Genomic DNA, 19,995 nt, shown 5'->3' with positions numbered 1-19,995 from the left:
TCTGCTACAAGCCACTTGCCTGCAGTACTTCAGTTTCTCTACAATGCCAGCTTCAATGCCTCTGAAGCCTTTGCTGCTGCTTGTTTGATATTTTTGCATCGAACAAGGGTTAACAAGGTAGTAAGTTTATTTTTGCATGCACAATGGGTAGTTTTCATAGTAACAACATAGTACTTTGAGCTCATGCTAGAGCCCTGTATTGAAATACAAAGTTCAGGAGAGTCTGATTTAAGACTAATCCAGAAGCCTAGGTCATCATTAAAACCCCCTATTGAGCCTCCATCTTTCCCATAGCAGATACTTAACAGCCGCTACAGTCAACAAGCTACCACGCTTTGTTTTACACCCTTGAGAAGGCTGAGCTCCAAGACTGAAGCAGGCAGTCACTAAGGACTTGGCTTCGTTGCAGTGTTAACTGCAGGAGTTGGGTTACACCTACACCCACAGGATCTCTAGTGGGAGAGAAGTAGCTCTTTGAGCCATCTTTCTGGCCCATCAGGGGACTATGGGCTGAAACTCAAGTGCTGCAACACCCAAGCCAATAATGGAGTTGTACTCAGCTATTCAGTACAGCTAACATTTGTGGTGCTATTAGCATTTTGCAACGCAATTAAAAACCAATTCAAGCTAGCACAACAGTTAAAGACAAGACAGGCTCTTTGTTACCATGACTGTACTTGAAATAAATGAGACATTGCACCACACACTCCAGCCACAGGGCAATTCTAACAGCAATCAGACTACATAGGCAAAATATTAGATGATGCTGTTTCACAAATTTAATTCATTAGTGCTTAGCAGAAGATATTCCCACACCCCAGAGCACTGGGTGCATTTTTTTCCAGGTTTTAGAACTCCTTGGCATCTTGGATATCCCCCAAGACCGAGTTGGGCAATCATTTTGGCCACAGGGAGGGGAGGGGGGAGTTTCAGGCACTAAGTCTCGCGATATGACCAGGGCTAAAGGCAGGAGGTGCATGCAGCAGAGCTCACCCAGACCGTGCAGGTGCAGTCCACCCCACCTCGCGGTGCTCTGCGTAGGGCTGAGCCTCACCTGCTCCTGCCTGCTGGCCCCAACCAGTGTACAGAACTTCCCTGCAGGGCTGCTCCTGGTGCGGCTGCAGCCACCCTTGTCCTGCTTGGCTCCCCCTGCCTCCAACAGCTCCTCCTCCTTCTGCCTCTGCTGCGCCACTTCATGCAGGAAGCCACAGTAGGGTAGCTCCTGCCCCAGCACACGGGGCTCCAGCTGCCTTTCACCCACAGGTAGCTGCTCATTGCACCAGGCAGGCAAAGTGCGTGGAAGATGGCCGGGAGCTGGAACAGTATGTGCTGGGGCAGGAGCCACACAGCTGCAGCTTCCCCCCTACCTGGAGCAGTGCAGCGGGGGCAGAAGGAGCTGCCCCTGGAGGCAGGGGAAGCCAAGCAGCACCCCATGTGGCTGCCAGCAGTAGCCGCACAGGGAAGCGGTGCATGCTGGCCAGGGCTGGCGGGAGAGCAGCCTGGGGTGCCCTAGGTGGAGCTCGGGCTCATGTGGAACACTGTGGGCCAGGTCCAAGAGTCAGTTGGCAAGCCACATCCGGCCTGCAAGCTGCCCACCCCTTCCCTAAGAGCACTCTACAATTGCAACATGAAAGGCAGCAAAATTATTTTCTTTAAGCTTATGGCCTGGAACAAAATTTGAAAATAGCTCTGAGTCATGAAGGGATCTTTGTCAACTCATTGAGTTGCATTGTCAAGGTTTTTTTGTTCAGAAACCAATGCTACTTCAAGCCATACCCTAGTAGTTAGAAGGAAAAAGCTGCTTTGCAAGAGGTGCTATACATCTGCTCGAGCTAGCACTGGATCAGCTAATGCTGTTGACTAAACTCAGAGAATTTACTCATTCATTAAGACTACTGAACTCAACCAATTAAAATCAGACCTTCTCTGATAGTGTGTAAAGTGGTCAAAGCTAGTAACAGGGCCTGCATGTCACTAGAAGATGCGATTAAAAATAAATAAATAAAATAGATGTGGCTTTCTAAGTGACTGCATGGGTAGACTTTCTAGAAGTTTTGTTGCCCCTCAAGAATTAGAAGCTAGAATCTACATACAGATTTCAGAAGGTTTAATCTTCCAGGCCTTTTAAGATAACCGTCTCCATATGGAAGACAAACGATTTGAATTCTACAGTTGTCAAGCAGCTGTGCGCACCCTGCTTTTCAGTAATCTTGCTTAGTCCTCACCACCACTCCCTGACCCCTTGAACTGGCTAGGCAAGTATTCTCCCCCAACCTACAATCTGCCCCTTCATAAAATGGCAAAATTAAGGCAAGGCAGTATGCAAGTTTCCTAGGGCTACACAGAACAAAGCTGTCCAAGTGAATTAGAAGTCCAAAGTTCCTGGCCTAGTCACATGCACAAAGCTTAGAGAGCATGGGTTTCAAACCAACATTTGCTCAGAGAGTTGGCTACAGTCAAAATTATTAAAGTTGCTCGCTTCAACTTGGACAACACAATGGAGAAGGCAGCTATCCTTTCATTACAGCAGCACAGGAAGCAAATTCAGATTGTTTAAGCTTTGGAGTCTTCTACTCCCACCCATCCCTCTCTTGCCAAAAGAATACCTTTGAACTCCATATTAGCAGCATCTTCAAGGAGCTCTTCTTTCATGTTGTTTAGAGTTTCTATGATCATATCCTTCATCTCCTCTTGCTTGCGGTTGGCAATGCTCATTAGGGACTCAAATAGCTCGTTCTCCTTCTTGCGAGTGTACTCCAACCTCTTTGGAGTGATTTGCAGGTCTCGTTGCATATCAAAAGCCTGATTGATGAAGATGTCCAGGCAACGGCTGTGCACCAGGTTCAGGAGGGTGGCTGCATCTACCAGATGTTTTTGCAGCACCTGCCTGGAGAAAACACTCAGGAGACGCAGCTTCTCAGACTGTTCTACCAGCATGCTCTGGGCTTTGGCTTCAGAAGTGGGTGCTCCACAGCTGCAGTGGTTGATACTCAGGTATTCAAGGTCCATTAGCTGGCAGTAGAGGGAGGACTTCTCATTCTCAACCTTTTTGGGCGAGATGAGCTCAGCACCCAACTCTGGCACTTTGAAAAAGAAAACAGGTAGAGCGTATTTTTCCTTGATTTCCCGCAATTCATTTTCATCCGATGCTGAAAGTTCAGCCTCACTGATGGCAAAGGTGATAACAGGCAAAACATGGTTCACATACTCTCCCAAAGTGACCTCGGCAGACTGGAACCCCCGGCACGGGGCCACCACGATATCCACTTCCTGGAACGGAAAGAGACAGAAGAGATGAGGTGCAGTCACCATAGACCAAAGGAGAGGAAGCCACTGTCAAAATCCAGGTACAAGAAATCAGGCAAGGATAGTGATCACGGTATGCCACCATGGCCTCCAAAAATATTATTACCAAGCTGTTAACATCAACCACACCTCAGTGCCTTCCAAGCAACCCTTCAATTCAGCCTGTTCAAGGCTAATTCCTGCAAGACACCCAAAACAAGGAAAAAAATAAGACTAGTCTGCTTTCCTGCTGGACATTAACAGCAACTCCGACTTAGGTCTTCTTATGCCAGTATAAAGACCCTGGCTGCATTTCATTTCAGAAGGCTCCTGTTGCCTTTCACAAATATGAAATGCAGTCAAGCTCTCCAGATTCAAACTGGTAATGCAGTCTAGCTTTAGATATGCAAACCAAATTGGCCATATCTGCACCACTCCTCTCTTTCCTTGGCCAATCAGGTGTCCACCCGATATGAACTTCTTCAGATCAATTAAAAACTACAGCTTTCCAATTCGTAGTTTATTATTTCGGGGTGGGGCTCTTCTTCACACTCTGCAAGTTTCTGGGATGCAAGTTAAGGGGAGTGGACATAGTTCAGATGACTGCCTGAACCTCCCCATGCTTCCTACATGCATACATAAGCCCTATCCTGAAAGGGATCCCTGCTTGAAGAAAAAAGAAATTAAAAAAAAAAAAAAGCAGAAGTCCACCCTTTCTGCCCTATTCAATTCCTGGTTTCATTTTCAACTGAAAAGTGGTAGTTAGCATCCAATGACATCTGGACCAAGACTGGAACCACAAACTCTTTCTTAACAGTTTTGTGCAGAAGCTGAGGGCAAGCTACCCAGGACTGCATTTGACCCAGTTACCAAAGAAAAAACAGTTTATAGGTAGGCTTTCCCCATACCACCTCCTCCAAACATCAACACTGCATTAAGTATATCCAAGATCTCAATGTCCTCACCCTCACTTTAATAAACAGGCTAGCAAAGCTCATTTCTCCAAGACCATGTTTGCTTACTTTATTTGGCCAGCCTGATGTTGAGACAGCGTTTTAAAAAAAATTCAAGCTCCTGATCAGTGACTGAGTTAGTATTAGAACGACATCAACTTCTTTATTTGGACACCTTTCGGAAAAAGAAATGGAAAATCCATGCTGACTTCACTCGCTCGTTTGTTTGGGGACCTTGATCCTAATCTTAAGAAACCCTCCCTCATTTTTTCACTGGCTCCCAGTGCTAGCAGAGATAAACAGCTGCTAAACCACTGCCCCCACTCCCTGGGAAAAAAGTATTTAGACACTTCTGAGATGAGGGGGAAAAAAAAATACTGATGTATAAATAGCCTAAAACTCCAGGCCAGAAACCTTAAAGTTGGATTTCTTCTGGTGTCATCTAAGCTGGTATTTGACCCCAGCTGTAAGTTGATCCTGGGTGGCTCTAACAAATATCATGCAAATTCCTTCATTCGCTACATGAAGCCTCCTTTGAAACAAACCCCTTTTTCAATTAGAAGCTTGAATTCCAAGTGCTGCTTCCAGTTACTGCCCTGAATAAACTCATTCATTGGTACTACAATTTGTGGTTACTTCATTAAATGCGACAAAGTGAAGTTACAGTGCCGCTGGATCCGGCAGCAACACCGTCAACAAATCTGCATGCATGCCAGCTGAGAAACGTAATCGAGTACTGCCTCCCTACAGACAAGCTAGTTACAAAATCAGGAAATTGCATCTTTTCTCTTCCACAATATTTCTTTGATGTTAGGGGCTGGAAGGGATCATCGGGTCCAGCCCCCACGCACTTGGGCAGGAAAGACTGCTGGGTTCAGATGACCCCAGCAAGATGGGTGTTGAGACTTTGAGGATAAAGACCCTTCCCTTCACAGATGGGAAGTGCCAGAAGAGATCCCAGCTTGGTAAGGCAGTCTAACCCAGTCAGTCAATTCTATTCCATAGAAACACAAGATTACAACCTGAAAGTTCAATGCTTGAATTAAACAGTAAGGCAGTGGGTTGCTGTTGTGGCTCCGAGTTAGAAGACGCTGTTAGCTGCAGCCTATATAGGTGTTTGAGCTAACTCTTAAATTACACCATAATTAAAGCTGCACATCATGTAGCAGCTGTTTACAGACTAGAAGTCTCTAGGAAAATGTTTACTCTGCAGAGCAGTTTGGATAGGCCTGGACGGCTACATTGATAGCGGTCTAAAAGACTTACCACTGTTACCAACTACTACTATTAGTAATGCTACATGCAATGGATGTTGCCTGTTAATACCAATAAGCATCTGAAACACTACAGAAGATAAACACAGTTGGGTCAGTCACTCATCTGTGTCTCACGTACCCCCTTCCCCCCACCATCAGTCTGGAAGATCACTTCTTCTCTTAGTGCTACAGAGAATATTACTTGTAAAGCTGCAGAGTAAATTGGGAGAGATGACAATATTTCAGTTTATGAACATGAATTACAACAGTGGGACTTGCCAGTACATAACAGAGGTTTGTAAAAGACAACCAGAAGGTACTTCAGGTCCTCTGACAGCAGCTCCACCCTGGTACTCTGCTTATTTAAAAACACACTAGGCCTAAATACAAAGTGCTTCCCTGTACACAGCTTCCATACTAGCCAGTTAATTGTAGTGCAGTGTCATCATTTTCCAAAGGAAAACAGTACTGCAATTTAATTAACCTAGAACATTTCATGTAGCTAGGCCAAAGTTTAATCTGATTGGGTAGCATTAACATCTAATGCTATGAACAGATTATTTCACTTAACAGCTTTACGGGGGAACCAAGAGGAGGTCTCCTTATTTGTATTCAAAAGGAGGGAGAGCTTTGTATTTTCCAGAGACTTCTGCTCCTTCCCAGGGACCACTTTGTATGGACACTAGCAGTTCACGTCCAAGAAAGCAGTTTGAGAAACTCCTACCAACCCTCCACATGGGACCGATTTTTAAATATTTAATAAATACAAAGTTCTGAATTTCAGTATTGTCCAGCAGTGCTGAAAGCCCAATCAATTACTATTGTGCTGGAGCATGAGAGTACTAAACATGGTCTGTTGCACCAAGTTACATACAAAATAATTTTTTTTCCTGAATTCGAATCCAAGTCCAAGGTGCCAAGTAATACAGGCCAGGGGAATCACTTCATTACTCGGATTTGCACTACCTTTCTAGCTACCGCGGGGTACAAAATTTATACCACTAAACAACAACACACAACCAAATCAGCACCAACAATCCTAACGGCACTGAATCCCCTAGAATTAAATTAAGACGATCAGATGCTCACTTCACAAGATACCCCTTGGCTTCCATCTTCAGAGCTGACCAATAGGAGGCAGATTTAGGACTTTGGAATTTGGCACATTTTAAAAGGTTTCCCCACCCCCCTACGGCGTTTGTTTGGCCCAACTCTTTATTCAGACGTTTATTCAAAACCCTGCTTATTCTATGCATGGGTACAGATACTGAAGGACAAAAAAATAAATTAATTAAAAAATATAGAAGGTGAGACTGCTGGTAGTTTTTACCAACTATCTGCAGCAACATCTGGCTTCAATACAATGAAACAATTTACTTGCGCATGGAGTTTTCATCTCAAATCCATCCAAATTCTGCACCGTGCTTTGAAATTCTTTGCTGGAGATGCAAAGCAGAAGAAATCCCAATGTATTAGGCCATAGTAGGCCAAGGCACAGAGCTGTCTTCAGAGTGAAAGGCTTTGTTTCAGCGTTGGAGCTGGATTAATACACACACACACACACACACACACACACACACACACACACACACACACACACACTCTCTCTAAAGTAGCATGGGAAAGCTCTTTCAGGCCAGCTCCCTGGATGGTCACCCTTATTCAGTACAAGTGCTTCTGAGGACAAACGCCCGCCTGGGGAGTTCATGTGGTACTGCTACAATCTCTAAACTCATATTGTAGCTCATTTCGCAATAGCTTGTTTCAAGACAAGGTGGCTTCGTTTTAAAGTTTGACACTCTTTTAGCAGATGCACTGCCCTTTGAGCAGACGGACATTCGTCCCAGTCAGTTCTTTCAGGCCGGTTTCCAGGGGCAGCTAGTGTGCCAAGTAATTTTCCAAGGAACCTGCACTTGAAGAATGTTTAAAGGAAAGGAACAAAAAAAAAAAAAAACAGACAACCAACACTTACATTTTGCAGCACCACCCATTTCCCCAGAACCTCAGGATCCTGAGCAAGTGGATTGCTCATCAGAATATTCTGCCAGAACTAGCTGTATCTTCATGTTGATATTGCTATTTGGAAACCATGTTAAAAAATGTTAAACCTCACTTGCAAAAGCCAGCTCCCAAAACAGGCTTCCTTTGCCTTTTGGGGAAGAGTTCAAAGATCACCTTTGGGAAGAGTCAAGGGTTACAATCCTTCATGCGACTTGATTAAGAGCTCAAACGAAAGGATGAGCAGCTCTCCCGAAAAATCTAAAGCCAACACAGCAGATCTTCACCAGCCACCAGAAGGAACTTCTCAACTCTGGAGCGGGTGGGAAAAATAAAGGGAAAAAAAAAAAGCATTTGGCAAGTGAAACAATTTGATCACATCCCTCTTCTTCTCAAGGAAAATCCTTGCATGCAATGTGCCCATTAGGACTGTCATGGGACTCCCAAGGATGGAAACTTCAACCTGCCTGATCAGGCCTAACAAGGGTACAAGTTAGAGTAGATTTTGAAGTGCAATTCTGCAATATTCACCATGACCTATGTGATGACTCACACCAATGACTGTAAACAAAGGAGGAAGCCAGCGCTGTCTCTAGGAGACAAGGGGAAAAAAAAAAAACCCTCTCAGAACAAAATACAGCATGAGCAGCCAGTTACTGCTTCAGCCGAGGCCTTGTAGGGTTTTCCGGCAACATTAGCAGCATTTAATCCACTTTTGTGCAGTTTCATAGGCTTTCAGTACGATCATATACTCTAAAATGTGCTATTGAAAGAATAGATTTGATTCAACCTCCCAGGGAAGGAATCTGATCTTTCTCTAAGTGCCCAGCAGCATTTCTATGGCCAGCTACAATTCCTCCTGGAGCACGGTAGAACTGAAAGGACTTGCATTAGCTGGAACTGATATTCACATGACAACTCATGAAAAAGTGCCACAAAAAGCAAGTTATTGTGATCTCAGATTCAAGTCTCGTTAAATAGGCTCCAACATGTTTGTCAAGAGCTTCAGATCAAGAGTTATGGTCAGAGAGCCATGTTCATGTTTTCAGCATTAAAAAGAGACCCTCTCTTACAAAAACGATAATAAAAACTTAAGAGCATCAAGTGCACAAGTGTATTAAAAGGCAAATTAGTAACTTGGAAAATACTGCCCGACATGCTTACTGCATTACTGCAGAGGAATCATAAAGCAAGCCAACCAGCCAAGCATACCCCCCACCCCAAACACATCCCTCAAAAACCCAACTACGCATGCATCTAGGGCCTACGCTCTGCAACTCCCAGCTGATTGTTACATCTCCTGTCCAAGAGCAAGATGAAGTAAATTGGTAAGAGGAAAGACTAAACTGCTGATACTATATCATTTAAATGCTATTTAGGAGACAAATATATGTTGTGTCATCTTCTCGGACACACAAGACACCCCCAAAAAGTTGTTATAGTTGCATGCATTTCCCCTCTTTTGAGGGGGAAGTGGGGAGAACTAGTTTATTGCTTCCAAGCGACCCCTTCTATACGCATACGCTCCCTCCCAGATCACATTTGGAGAACTTTCAGTTTTTAGTAATGAAGAAACTCTGAATTGGGGTGGGATTTTACAAGACTCACACCAAAGATTACGCACTTGAAGTCAATTTGCTCAATATTTCACTCGAGCCAAGTCTCGGTTATCCTTACTCAAGGATCTATCTGATCCTGAACCACTAAGGCCAACAGTAGCAACCCGTGTCAGGGCCCCTTGAAAGTAAGAGCAATGGCCACTATATTTCTTCTTTGGATAAATAGTTAGTGTCGTGAAACAGACTTTCCCTATGGCATTTTCTTCTTCTATTAGAGGAAAGGCTAACCAACAAGTCTGAATATCGAGCAAAACTAGACCATTTGGACAGAAGAATATCTTTACAGGACTACAAAGCCAGAGAGCCTGTCCCACCACAAAACATGCACCATCAAACCAGCAAAAATATAGGACTAATCTCCAATACTTTGAAAGTGAGATCTAGGCCTACACACCTAGTAGGATGTGCGTGGAAGGAGGGATAAACTCCAGGGCTGGTACTTTTAATGACAGAGTGCTTCCAGCACTCATCCGAGGCTGATGGACATAATATAAAATGCATCTACACAAAACAACTCAGGTATTGAGCACTCGTGCTTAGCAGGAGCACTTTAGCCAAGCTTAAAAAAAGTGAAGTAACACCACAGGAAGCCCTGGAAGGAAGCATCCCTCAGGCAAGATCCATACTAGTTAGAGTTTTCACACAAGTCATAGCCAAGTACCTTGAAAGATAAAGCTCAAGGAAAAAAAAAAAAACAAAACAAAAAAACACAACAACTCTAATAAGTCTCTGAAGATTACAGGATGCAGTCACTTTGTGATCTGAGTGACAAACAGAAATTCAATTTAAAAAAAACCCACACAGAACTACATTCTACTGCTGCCCTTCCCCCCCCCCCCCCCAAAAAAAAAAAAAAAGCAGATACCCACAAACCTTCACAGTAAAACTAAAATTTGCCAAATTCCTGAACTCCATACTGGAGGAAACCTGAATGATGATGCAGGAAACAAATGATGCAACTATCTTTTTACTTTTACTCCATCTTGAAAGGCACCTGAAACAGCTTTGGGCACATGGCCTAAGACACCACCTGTAGCAATGCACAAAGGTAAGAAAGCACAAAGAATGATCTGCGATCAAGTGTGTGGGGAAAAAAAAAGAAAGAAAGGAGCTCAAAACTTTAATACTCCTTCCCTTCAACTATTGCAGTCTTCCTCCCTCATCCCTCCACAATGGACACAACACAGTGGGATTTAGTTGAGAGCTGCAAGATACCGTCAATAAGAACCTTATCAATCCTGGGAAGAGCCAAACATTTACTTACACCACAGATCTGTAATCTTGCCATTTAGATGGATCGTTCTCCATAACCCACATGCAAACTGTGTATAAAAAGGAGCAGCTTGCCAAATTCAGCTTTTCTGGCAATGCTATTTGCAAGAATGTCTCACTTAATATACCTGCCAGCCGTGCTCCCACACCACCCTACCCATGCAAATTAGATTCTTGGCTCCTGTAAGCAAGACAACATTTTTTAATAATCCTGAAGGAGGTAGCAAAGCCTGCCCAAGACATCAAAAGATTGATTGTCAGGCTAAAGGTTCACATGCTAAGAATGCTTAACATGTTCCAGCTATGCACAGGGCTCTCAGTTAACTCTGGAAGGCTGTGTAGGGGAACAGTTTCACACACTTGCGTAGGGAAACAGTTTCACACACTTGCTTAAAATCCACTTATTTTTTTTCAGCACAGCAATATACAGTAAGTCTCAGGGACATTCACAGAAGCTCTGTTCTCATTTAGATAGCTAAGCAGAGCAGCCAGATTTTAAACAGCACCCAGCAACTCATGGTTTTTGGTGCAAGCTCCTGAGCCTGCCGAGTCCCTTTTTCAGGGCTGGTCACTTTTGTTCACAGCCCTAGAGAGGATCATAGGGCTTGAAAGTCTTGCCCTTGACATCTCACTTGGCACAATTTGTCTCCTTCCTAAAGGAGTTTGTCCGGTTTGAACCAACTCCTTGGAGAGATTCTCAGTGTGCCCATGTAGTCTTCAGCATCAACAAGCAAGAAGCTCATTCAGAACTGGAGTTGGATTCATCGCCGAGAAACAAACAAGGTTACTCGTGTCCCATGAATACATTAATAAAAACAGGAAAGTGAAGCCAGTACTATGACAAGGAAACCTCTAACAGGTTTTGAGTTAGTAAACAAGCATTTGGACCAGAAACCTGTTTTTAAGTTAAAAGGCCTGAACAAAATAGCAGCATGCAATCCAAACACCCAAGCCAGCTCACGTAGTTACACTTCTGGTGCAAAGAAGAGCAAGTTAAGCATTTTTAAACACCATAAGGTCCATTACCAGCTGGGAATCTGCTAATGGTTTCCAAAAGAAGGGGAGGGGACACAAAAATCAGTACTGAATTCTGGTTTTGTATTTGACAAGGTGCAATGGGAAGTAAATCATTTGAAGCAAAGTTTAAAGCCAGCAGTTTGTTCCATCAGTTGATATGCGACTCAAACCAGTGTTAGTCCTAAAAATAAATAAATTCACTATCATACCAATTGTAAGTCTTACATAACCACAAAACATAGCATGTTTTTTCCAGTCATGCATCTCCCAAACACCTGGAAAAAGAAAAGGTCAGGAAATGCCAGTCTAGCATAAGCATGCTGTTAACTAAAAACAGATGAGACTACAGGGAATCTAGGCAGCTGCTGAAAATAATCCAGTCCTGCCTTGATTTCTCAGACAGAGCTGGAGGATCTCAGTTGATTCCAACAGAAACCATTTACTAGATTCACTTACCAAATTTAGAAGAGCAGAAGCTCCTTTTCAAAAGCTTTAGCAGACTTCTTAAAAAAAGCTTGCCAAGAAGAATTTTTCCATCTATCTGAGTTGGTCTAATAAAAAAAGATATCAGATTTACCCAAAGAACCTTGTCTTTGGGTAACTTGACTTAAAACCTAGGGCGATATTTATATAGTATTTTACTTCTCTGGTTATGGATGCCACTACAGTAGCGCCAACAAGCAGCAGGCATTTTTGTTACCCAACTCCGTGTGGTTTTGGAAGACAGCAGTAGTCTGCTAGCTTCCACAACATGCCGTCACTATTAGAGCAACAGCAAGAGCAGCTCAGGAAGCCTTCTGCATTACACAATATTCAGATGCTTTAGCCACTGAAAGCTGTCCCAAGCCCTGTTAGTTTCTCTGCTGTAACGTGGTATTAGCAAACAGAAGTCTTCTAAACACCACAGGAAAGAACAGATTAGTCCTATAAAACACCGTTTATAAGAACATGTCACAGTTAATGCTACCTCTAATGCACTTCTCGCTCCTTCCACTGAAGGAGGCCTTACTTTGCTATCCCTTTTCAAGTTAGTCTGACTGGCTGTTTTCCTCCAGATTGTCCTAAATACAGCTAGAACCAAACAAAGAGTCTGTTGTCAAATCGCTTGAGAAATCTGCAAGAGGGTTGTGAGCACCACTGTACTCAGAAGACCACTATAAAAAAAAAATTTAACCAAGTAAAAACACTTAGAATTTGCAGTTTAACACTTTAAGCTTAACTATTCCAGACAGAGCATGACTATGCTCTAAAGCCAAAGTAAGAGCCATTTTGTAGCATGAACAGCCCCTTGATACTTTTATGTGATAGGAGCCTTAGACCATGTCTAACAGAAGAGGCCAGAAGCTGTAAATGCTATACAGCAATCAGCACTTAAACTGGGCTCATCTGACCTCTTGCTATAAGCTGGTTTATAAACTAGGTCCATATTTGGAAGCAAGGAAAGACCTATTCTCCAGTCTTGTTTGTAAAATCCAGATGCTCAAAGCACTCTCCTCACTTCACTCTGCAAATGCAAACTTCTAGTCTCGTTTAAAACTATCTGTTCTGTTCTCAGAAAGGCAAGCTACTGCAAGTACAAAGAACAAGTTACCTTTTCATAGATTACAGAGACATTAGGGCTGGAAGGGACCTCCTGAGATAACTGGGTCCAGCCCTGTGCCCAAGGGGCAGGAAGTCAGCTGGGGTCTGATCACCCCAGCAAGAAAAACATCCAACCATTTCTTAAAAGGTATCCAGAGTAGGTGCTTGCACCACTTCTTGGGGGAGTCTATTCCAGACTCTGGAAACCCAGATGGTAAACAAGTCTTTCCTTATGTCCAGTCTAAAATAGTCTTCCAGCAGTTTGTGATCGTTAGACCTAGTCCTCCCTTGGGGTGCCCTGGGGAACAGATGTTCTCTCAGTTCCTGATGCTCCCCTCTGATATACTTATAGGTGCCGCCAAGCCAACTCCCACAGCTCTCTGCCCCTATTCTCTTGACCTCTAATCATGCACATGGCTTTCCTCTGGACTCTCTCAAGCTTCTCCATGTCCTTTCTAAAGTGTGAAGGCCAGAACTGGATGCAGTACTCCAGCTGCTGCCTAACCAAAGCAGAGTAAAGTGGGAGAATGACTTCTTGGTTCTTGCTCGAGATGCATTGGTAGATGCAAGCCAGAGTTATTTGCTTTGCCAGTTGCGGCATCGTATTGGTGGCTCGCGTTTATCTTGCGGTCAATCATGACACCCTAAGTCTCTTTCAGTCGTGGTGCTAGTGAGTGTAGCACTGCCGAGCCTCTAAGTAGGATGTGGGTTTTTTCTCCAGAGGTGGAGCACCTTGCATTTCGCCGTGTTGAAAGTCACCAGGTTCTGATCCACCCACCTTCTAATGCAGATATCTTCCTGTCAAACACATTTCCAACGCGTAACCTTGCAGTAAAGACAAGACACTTTAATGTAAAACTGCTATAAAATATATCCTTCATCTTTCACAGCATTTGCCAAACAAGTCAAGACTCAACACCAAGGTAGAAGGCATTCTCTCTCCCTCTCTCTCTGGTAAAGCAGCTGAGGACACAGTCACACAGAGAGGCAGCACAAAGCTAGGAACAAAACCCTTATCCAACTGTTGTATTCTTACTGAGCACGCCACCTCCCAGTTATTGCATCCATCTAAGTTGTTTGGGATTCTGCTACACTGCCACCTTTTAAGCACTGACAGTCCCCAGCTTCCTCTGGAGGTATTGGCAGTCCACCTTTTTTCTGTATTTAAGCATTTCTAAGATAGGCAGGAGTGATTATGCTATGCATCCAAGTTATGCAGGCTCACTGGGCAACAAGACATGAGCCAGCTCTTTAGAGTTGCTTTGGAAAAGAGAAAACAGATTCTGTGGGGGCTGAGGATTAGCACCCACTTGGGGACACAGCTTAAAAGTGCCATCTACTTAAAAGTTTAGCCTTCTAGATGGATGGTAGTAATGAAGAGGACAGATACTGGCAAGGAACGCTTAGAGAGACAGAGACCCCAAACTCCACCATACTTCAGTTATTTTAAAGAGAATTGTCTCGTGGCATTCCCCTCAATCATTTAATCACACAATATATTAAAATATAACCTTTACCTTCCGATAAGTTTAAATGACAAAAAGGTACAAGAACCAATAATGGACATGTGCCTGTGATTGGTACCTTTAGCAGCGAGTAAGGCAGCGTCACCTCCAGCTCTGCTATTCGATGTGCTGGATCCTCACTGTCCCCATGGATTTCCAAATCCTCCTCTGGTATCGTGTCCCACTGCCCTTGATGGGCTGCCAACATATGAACCAGTTCGTACTGCCCTGGCAGAGCCAGGCTAATCCGCGTTTGTGTCCCATGCGTGAAGCGGATTCGCCGCCTCTTACAATTCTCCTCGCTGCTGATTTTGGTGGTGGGGAGCAGCTTCTCACCCAACAGCATGTTGAGCAGTTGGCATTTGGCGTTACAGTTCTGACCAAGGATTAGAAGACAGGGGTGCCAGTTCACTGTCAACTGGAGATACTCCTCCTCATGGCGGGGGAAGGAAATGAAGTTCAGCTGCCCTACAACACAAAACAAACAGACTTCATTAGGCAAAGGCTGTTGCACATACCCGATTTGAAACTCCACTGGTTTAAGCCTCAAGTCCTCTATGCCACCCCAGCACTATTTTTAAAGAGTGAACAAGGTAGAAACCTAATCTATCACTAAAACAGTGTTTGTGCACCTTGAAACTAACAGACATTCAACCCTTTTACAGGTTTAATACCAACAGCTAAGATACTTTGCTGACTTTCCCCAGGCTTTGAGGCCTTTTTTTTTTTTTTGGGGGGGGGAAGAGAAGTGCTCCCAAGTCTCACACAAGAAATGAACCCAAATGAACAGCAGATCTGGGTGCACAGAATGGGTGCGACTTTAACCAAATGTCACATCGTTGGCATCTACCACATCTCAGCATATTAGAAGTGGGGCGCTTTGACCTCCAAAGCTTACGCTCACCAACATCAGAAAACAGCAACTTTTACCACTGTTAGCAGCAATGTTCCCCTAGATGTTCTCTAGAGGTCATGTAGAAATCCAGGAAGAAAACCTAGAAGGTTCAATGCTTTCCCCATCATTCGGCAGGATAAAGTGCAAGACACCCTGTTTGCCAACAGCCAAGAGGTGCTCTGTGTTGGTGCAGATGGAGGACGACAAACAACTAAGGCCTACTTTAGTTTAAACTTCACTGGTTTAAGCACTCGCATGGTGAGCAGATGAGACACTGGGTGATAAAGTGAGAAGGAAAGCTGTCTAGCTGGGAGGTAAAGGTCCACAGCAGTTCTGTGCAGCCTGGAACTGAGCCTTACTGCACTCTCCTTACAGATACCTGAAAATTGGAGGTGGAGTGCAGGGAGAAGGAGCAGTGCTACACCACGTAAAGTTGGTTCCCCAAATACCAAACATCCCTTTCAACTTTAACCAACATATGCGATTTAACTTGAATCTTAACACTAAGGCTTTATTAAACTATCTGAAGTAGCTGTCACTAGGCACATCTACACATGCAATTTAATGTGCATTAAAGAGTTACAAAAAACCATGCACTTACACCAAGTTGCATTAAAATAAGCTAATGTGCCTTTTTCCAGTACCTCAAAATGGAGGTAATAATTTTAATGCACATTAGCAAAAGTGCACTGATGGATCGAGTAGCTGCAGGTTCCAAACAGCACCCAAGATTATTTCTTCCCTGTTGCCCCTTTCCTCCCCCATCCTCCATTTTGAAGAAGTCTGAATTACAACTAGATCTGTTACTAACCTGTCTTTTGTCCTCCCACACTATGAAGACTAAGATAGGGAGTCTCAGCATTGTTTTTAAAATCAACCCATTAGCATTAGATACAGCGTCGTATGCAATCTTGGAGTAAGGCTGAAGTTTAGATTAAAACTACCAATCAAGTGTCTCAGTAACACTAAGACATGGATGGGAAGGAGCGGGCAGTCAAATCATAGACCAGTTCTCATGTTGTGCAAGTCAGCCCACTTCCACTGTGTTACACAGAGCTGGTGATTACAGCAACCAGACATTTCACCTGCGTGTATACATGCACACTTTTTTTTTTTTTTTTTTTTTTTTAAAGACACAAATACACACTAGATCCTATCACCTGAAGTGAAGCTTCTGGTACTAGCAATACAGAGCAACAGGGAAGAGACCTACACTAGGCAAAAAAAAAAAAAAAAAAAAAAATCAGCTTTAATACAAAAACACCAAGATGCAAGACAAAAATAGATCTACATAGTTTAGGAGGAGCAAATTTAAACTGACTTATAAAGTTAAAAGAATCAGATTACATGACTATTTTCTAACCAAAAAGAGAGACGCTAGAGATAGTTGAGAGGCAATAGATTCTCCTAATCCCTCTATCACTTTAGTGAAGCAGTTGCATGGAAAGATGCTGCAGAGTTCATACTTCAGTCTCTGGTAGGGTCTAAAACTTATGGAAAAGTCTTTTTCATTCCACCACCACTATGAATGTATAGGAACAGTTTCCCCCCCAGTACATGTATAAAAAGGATGAGGAGAAAACAGAACTGTTTTACAGTGCAACCAACTAGGTAGAGCAGCACTGGACAACAAAGCCAAGTAGACCAAGGAATATCACAGGGCCGGTACCCAACTATCAGGTCCTAAATATTTAGAAGCTGGTGAAAGGAAGAAGAAAGCCTCCAACACTGAAGCAGCTTCCTAGCTAGTTGTTTCACATTCTCTTTTTAATTAATTCATCAATAAAGACGGGCTGCAGCCGTAAAAGCTGCTCTACAACAACCTCTTTATACCATTATGGAAGGATTGTGTTCGAGTTGCTAAGGAATCTGATCTGCCGTTTCTAGTAACTTGACTAGACTGATGGGAATGACTGCCCTTTGAACAGCACGAGCCATCTCCAGACAGCCTGACTCAAATGTCTTCTTAAATTTTCATGCCTCCACTAAAAATAAAGCTCCCTTGAGTCATGAGACCAGCTTCAATATTGAAATGCCCTGCTAGCATAAGGGAATCAAATGGAACTGACAAGTATTAATGGAATCCCGTTCCCACCACCAAGCTTGGTTTACAACTCCTGTTCTCAGTCTTTTTGCACAGTGATCAAGGTGCAAAGGCTCTTTAAAGCATGTATCAACTTGGCTACTGTTAAACTGGAGCCAAATCTAGATGCCCAGAAATCCACAACTCACCAGGCCTCACCAGGCTGTGGTCCTGCACTTGAAGTAGCAGCAGGGTCAACAGCATGACACTCTGCCCTCCTCCAAGTGGGGCAGGAGTCATCAACCCCTTACCCTAGCAGCCAGGGGTAAGAAACCTTTTGTCAGAATCCTTCGCTGGGACACTGCTGCCAAGACCCAGAGCAGTGGCACGCGCTAACACCGCTTTTAGCAAAGTGGATTCACTTCGCTCGGAGCAGAGTTGCACTGACTCAAGCAGATGCCCTGGTGTCACAGATGTTAGGAGATGGCAGGGACCTTACAGATCGTCGGGTCCAGCCCCCCCTGCACTTGGGCAGGAAAGACTGCTGGGGGGTCAGTTCTTTAGGTCACATATTTCCCCCTTCCTTAACCATGAGAGGTAGGAGCTCAGCACCAGCCACCATGGCCCTAGCATCTACTCAAAGAGAGCCTCATGCCTTTATTTATTTATTTATATATATATATAAAGATTAAAAAAAGGCAACACCAGTAAAAAAAAATTAAAAAAAAATAAAAATAAAAAAAAAAAATAAAAAAAATGCAGGACTCCATGAGGTCCCCAGGGTTGGTCAACTCTCTCTCACAAGCTTCTCCTGAGCATTTTCCTTCTTTCCTCTCAACTTCTCCTGCACAACTTGAATGCACACATTGGGAGTACAATGGAAGACAAAATAACATTAATGTTTCTCAAAGGAGGATGAAGAAACACTAAATAAAAGTCTCTGTAAATAATAATTTGGAGGACACGCACTACTTATTTTGTTCAAGTTCTTCCTAGAGTTCAGTACCTACAAACAGTTCGAAATGTTGATGCAGAATACACATGCTGATGACTAGAGTACATCAAGTGCCAAAGGAAACTGTGGTATAGGTTGTAGCCGTGTTGGTCTAAGGACATAGGCAGACAAACTTCTTTGGGTAAACCCAATATCTTTTATTAGACCAACTCAAATAGTTGGAAAAAAAATTCTTTGTAAGTTTTCAGATACGAATACCTTTCATCAGGCTGAGGAAGCAAAGGAAACCAAGTGCACTTGCAAGAAAGCAATTCACAAGAGACTTCTTCTAATCCAGCGATAGACTGAACAGTCCTCCACACTGCTTATCACTATAATCCTATTCATTTGTCCAAAAATGAAGTCCTCCAGGAAACCTTTCTTGTATAAAAGAAATGAATACCACTTCAAGTGATATTTTCATGAAGTGTCACTTGAAATTTTTCAAATGACAAGGCACAGAGTCACTTCACTTTTCACTCCAGAGTTTAACAGGGTCAATTTTAAACCTTTAGCAAAAAAACACCCCACCACCTCTCAGCCCACTGAGACATTAGCCCATATAACACCTCTGTCAGTGATTGCAATATTACAGATGGCTGGACTACGATGGCTAAATCAAGGTGTCAGTACCTAAAACAAACCTCAGGGAGAGCAGCCTCTCAGGATTTTGGAATTAAAAATGAAATATCAGCCATGCTAAGATTAGTTTGGTGTCCCAGTGATATTTAGAGCACAGGGTATGTGCCCAGCACTCAATTTTTAGATATTATCAGTAACAAATAGCTCCAAATAGGTTCTGTAAATCACTGTTCTGCCAGAAGGGAGAGCTCTCACAGTGTAAATCCATGCAATGATTTTAAGGACAGGAAATTCTGGATTTAAGAAAAGCACCAATTACACCCCCCTCCCCCCCCCCCCCCAAAAAAAAAAAAACAAACAAAAAAAAAACAAACACACACCTAAAGTAATATTAAAGTTCAGACAAAATTCTCATGCCACTAACTGGTACAGGACTTGCTGGAGAAGAGGGTTTAATTCACATCTTGCTAGCAAATTCCATGCTTTAGGAAGAAATTAAGGCTTATATCCAGAACCTAGGAGGCTTAATCTAAAAACAATCTGCCATGTTAGCTAGCCAAGATAATTTAGTCCTATGGACTAAACAGTTTTAAAAGTTCACAGCTACTGTGAATGCAAGTCTAGTAGACTTGAACACTCCCCCGATGTGCAAATTAAAATAGAAAAAGAGAAGTGTCTTTCATACAGAGAACTGTGCAACTGAAGTGGTTTCTAGATGCAGGTAGTTAACTACCTAGTAAAAAAAAAAAAATCACAATAGTATTTATAAAAGCAAGCTAACCCAGTTTGTTTTGCTGCATTCAAAACAGGAGGTTCAAAAGTAGCAAGAGCACGGTCTCAAACAAGCAAAATACCATAGCCTGCATTGTCTTGAGATGGAAAAAAAAAAAAGTGTTATTTAACATAATATAGCAGTTTTAAAATTGAGCAGTGGAAGATTTTAAGAGTGGCTTCACAGGTCTTTGCAAAATCCCTACAAGCCCAAGCAGTTTTCCCACTGGAGCAACTAGGTGCT

The 19,995-nt window shown here is 43.2% G+C and overlaps 1 protein-coding gene across 2 annotated transcripts in view; it reads right to left on the bottom strand.

Annotated features, from left to right (window-relative positions):
* DSTYK (dual serine/threonine and tyrosine protein kinase) overlaps window positions 1–19,995 on the bottom strand; it is a 35,971-nt gene that overhangs the window by 13,942 nt on the left and 2,034 nt on the right. For both annotated transcript variants that reach the window (XM_025205450.1, XM_025205451.1), the window contains exons 2-3: window positions 14,566–14,954; window positions 2,607–3,270 (exon numbers count right to left, since the gene is read on the bottom strand). In XM_025205450.1, the coding sequence (XP_025061235.1) occupies window positions 2,607–3,270; window positions 14,566–14,954 (1,053 nt within the window). The remainder of the gene's footprint in view (window positions 1–2,606; window positions 3,271–14,565; window positions 14,955–19,995) is intronic.

This window comes from Alligator sinensis, unplaced genomic scaffold (genome assembly GCF_000455745.1).
Source record: "Alligator sinensis unplaced genomic scaffold, ASM45574v1 scaffold1322_1, whole genome shotgun sequence".
NCBI classification, from domain to species: Eukaryota; Metazoa; Chordata; order Crocodylia; family Alligatoridae; genus Alligator; species Alligator sinensis.
This window is presented reverse-complemented; position numbering and strand designations above follow the sequence as displayed.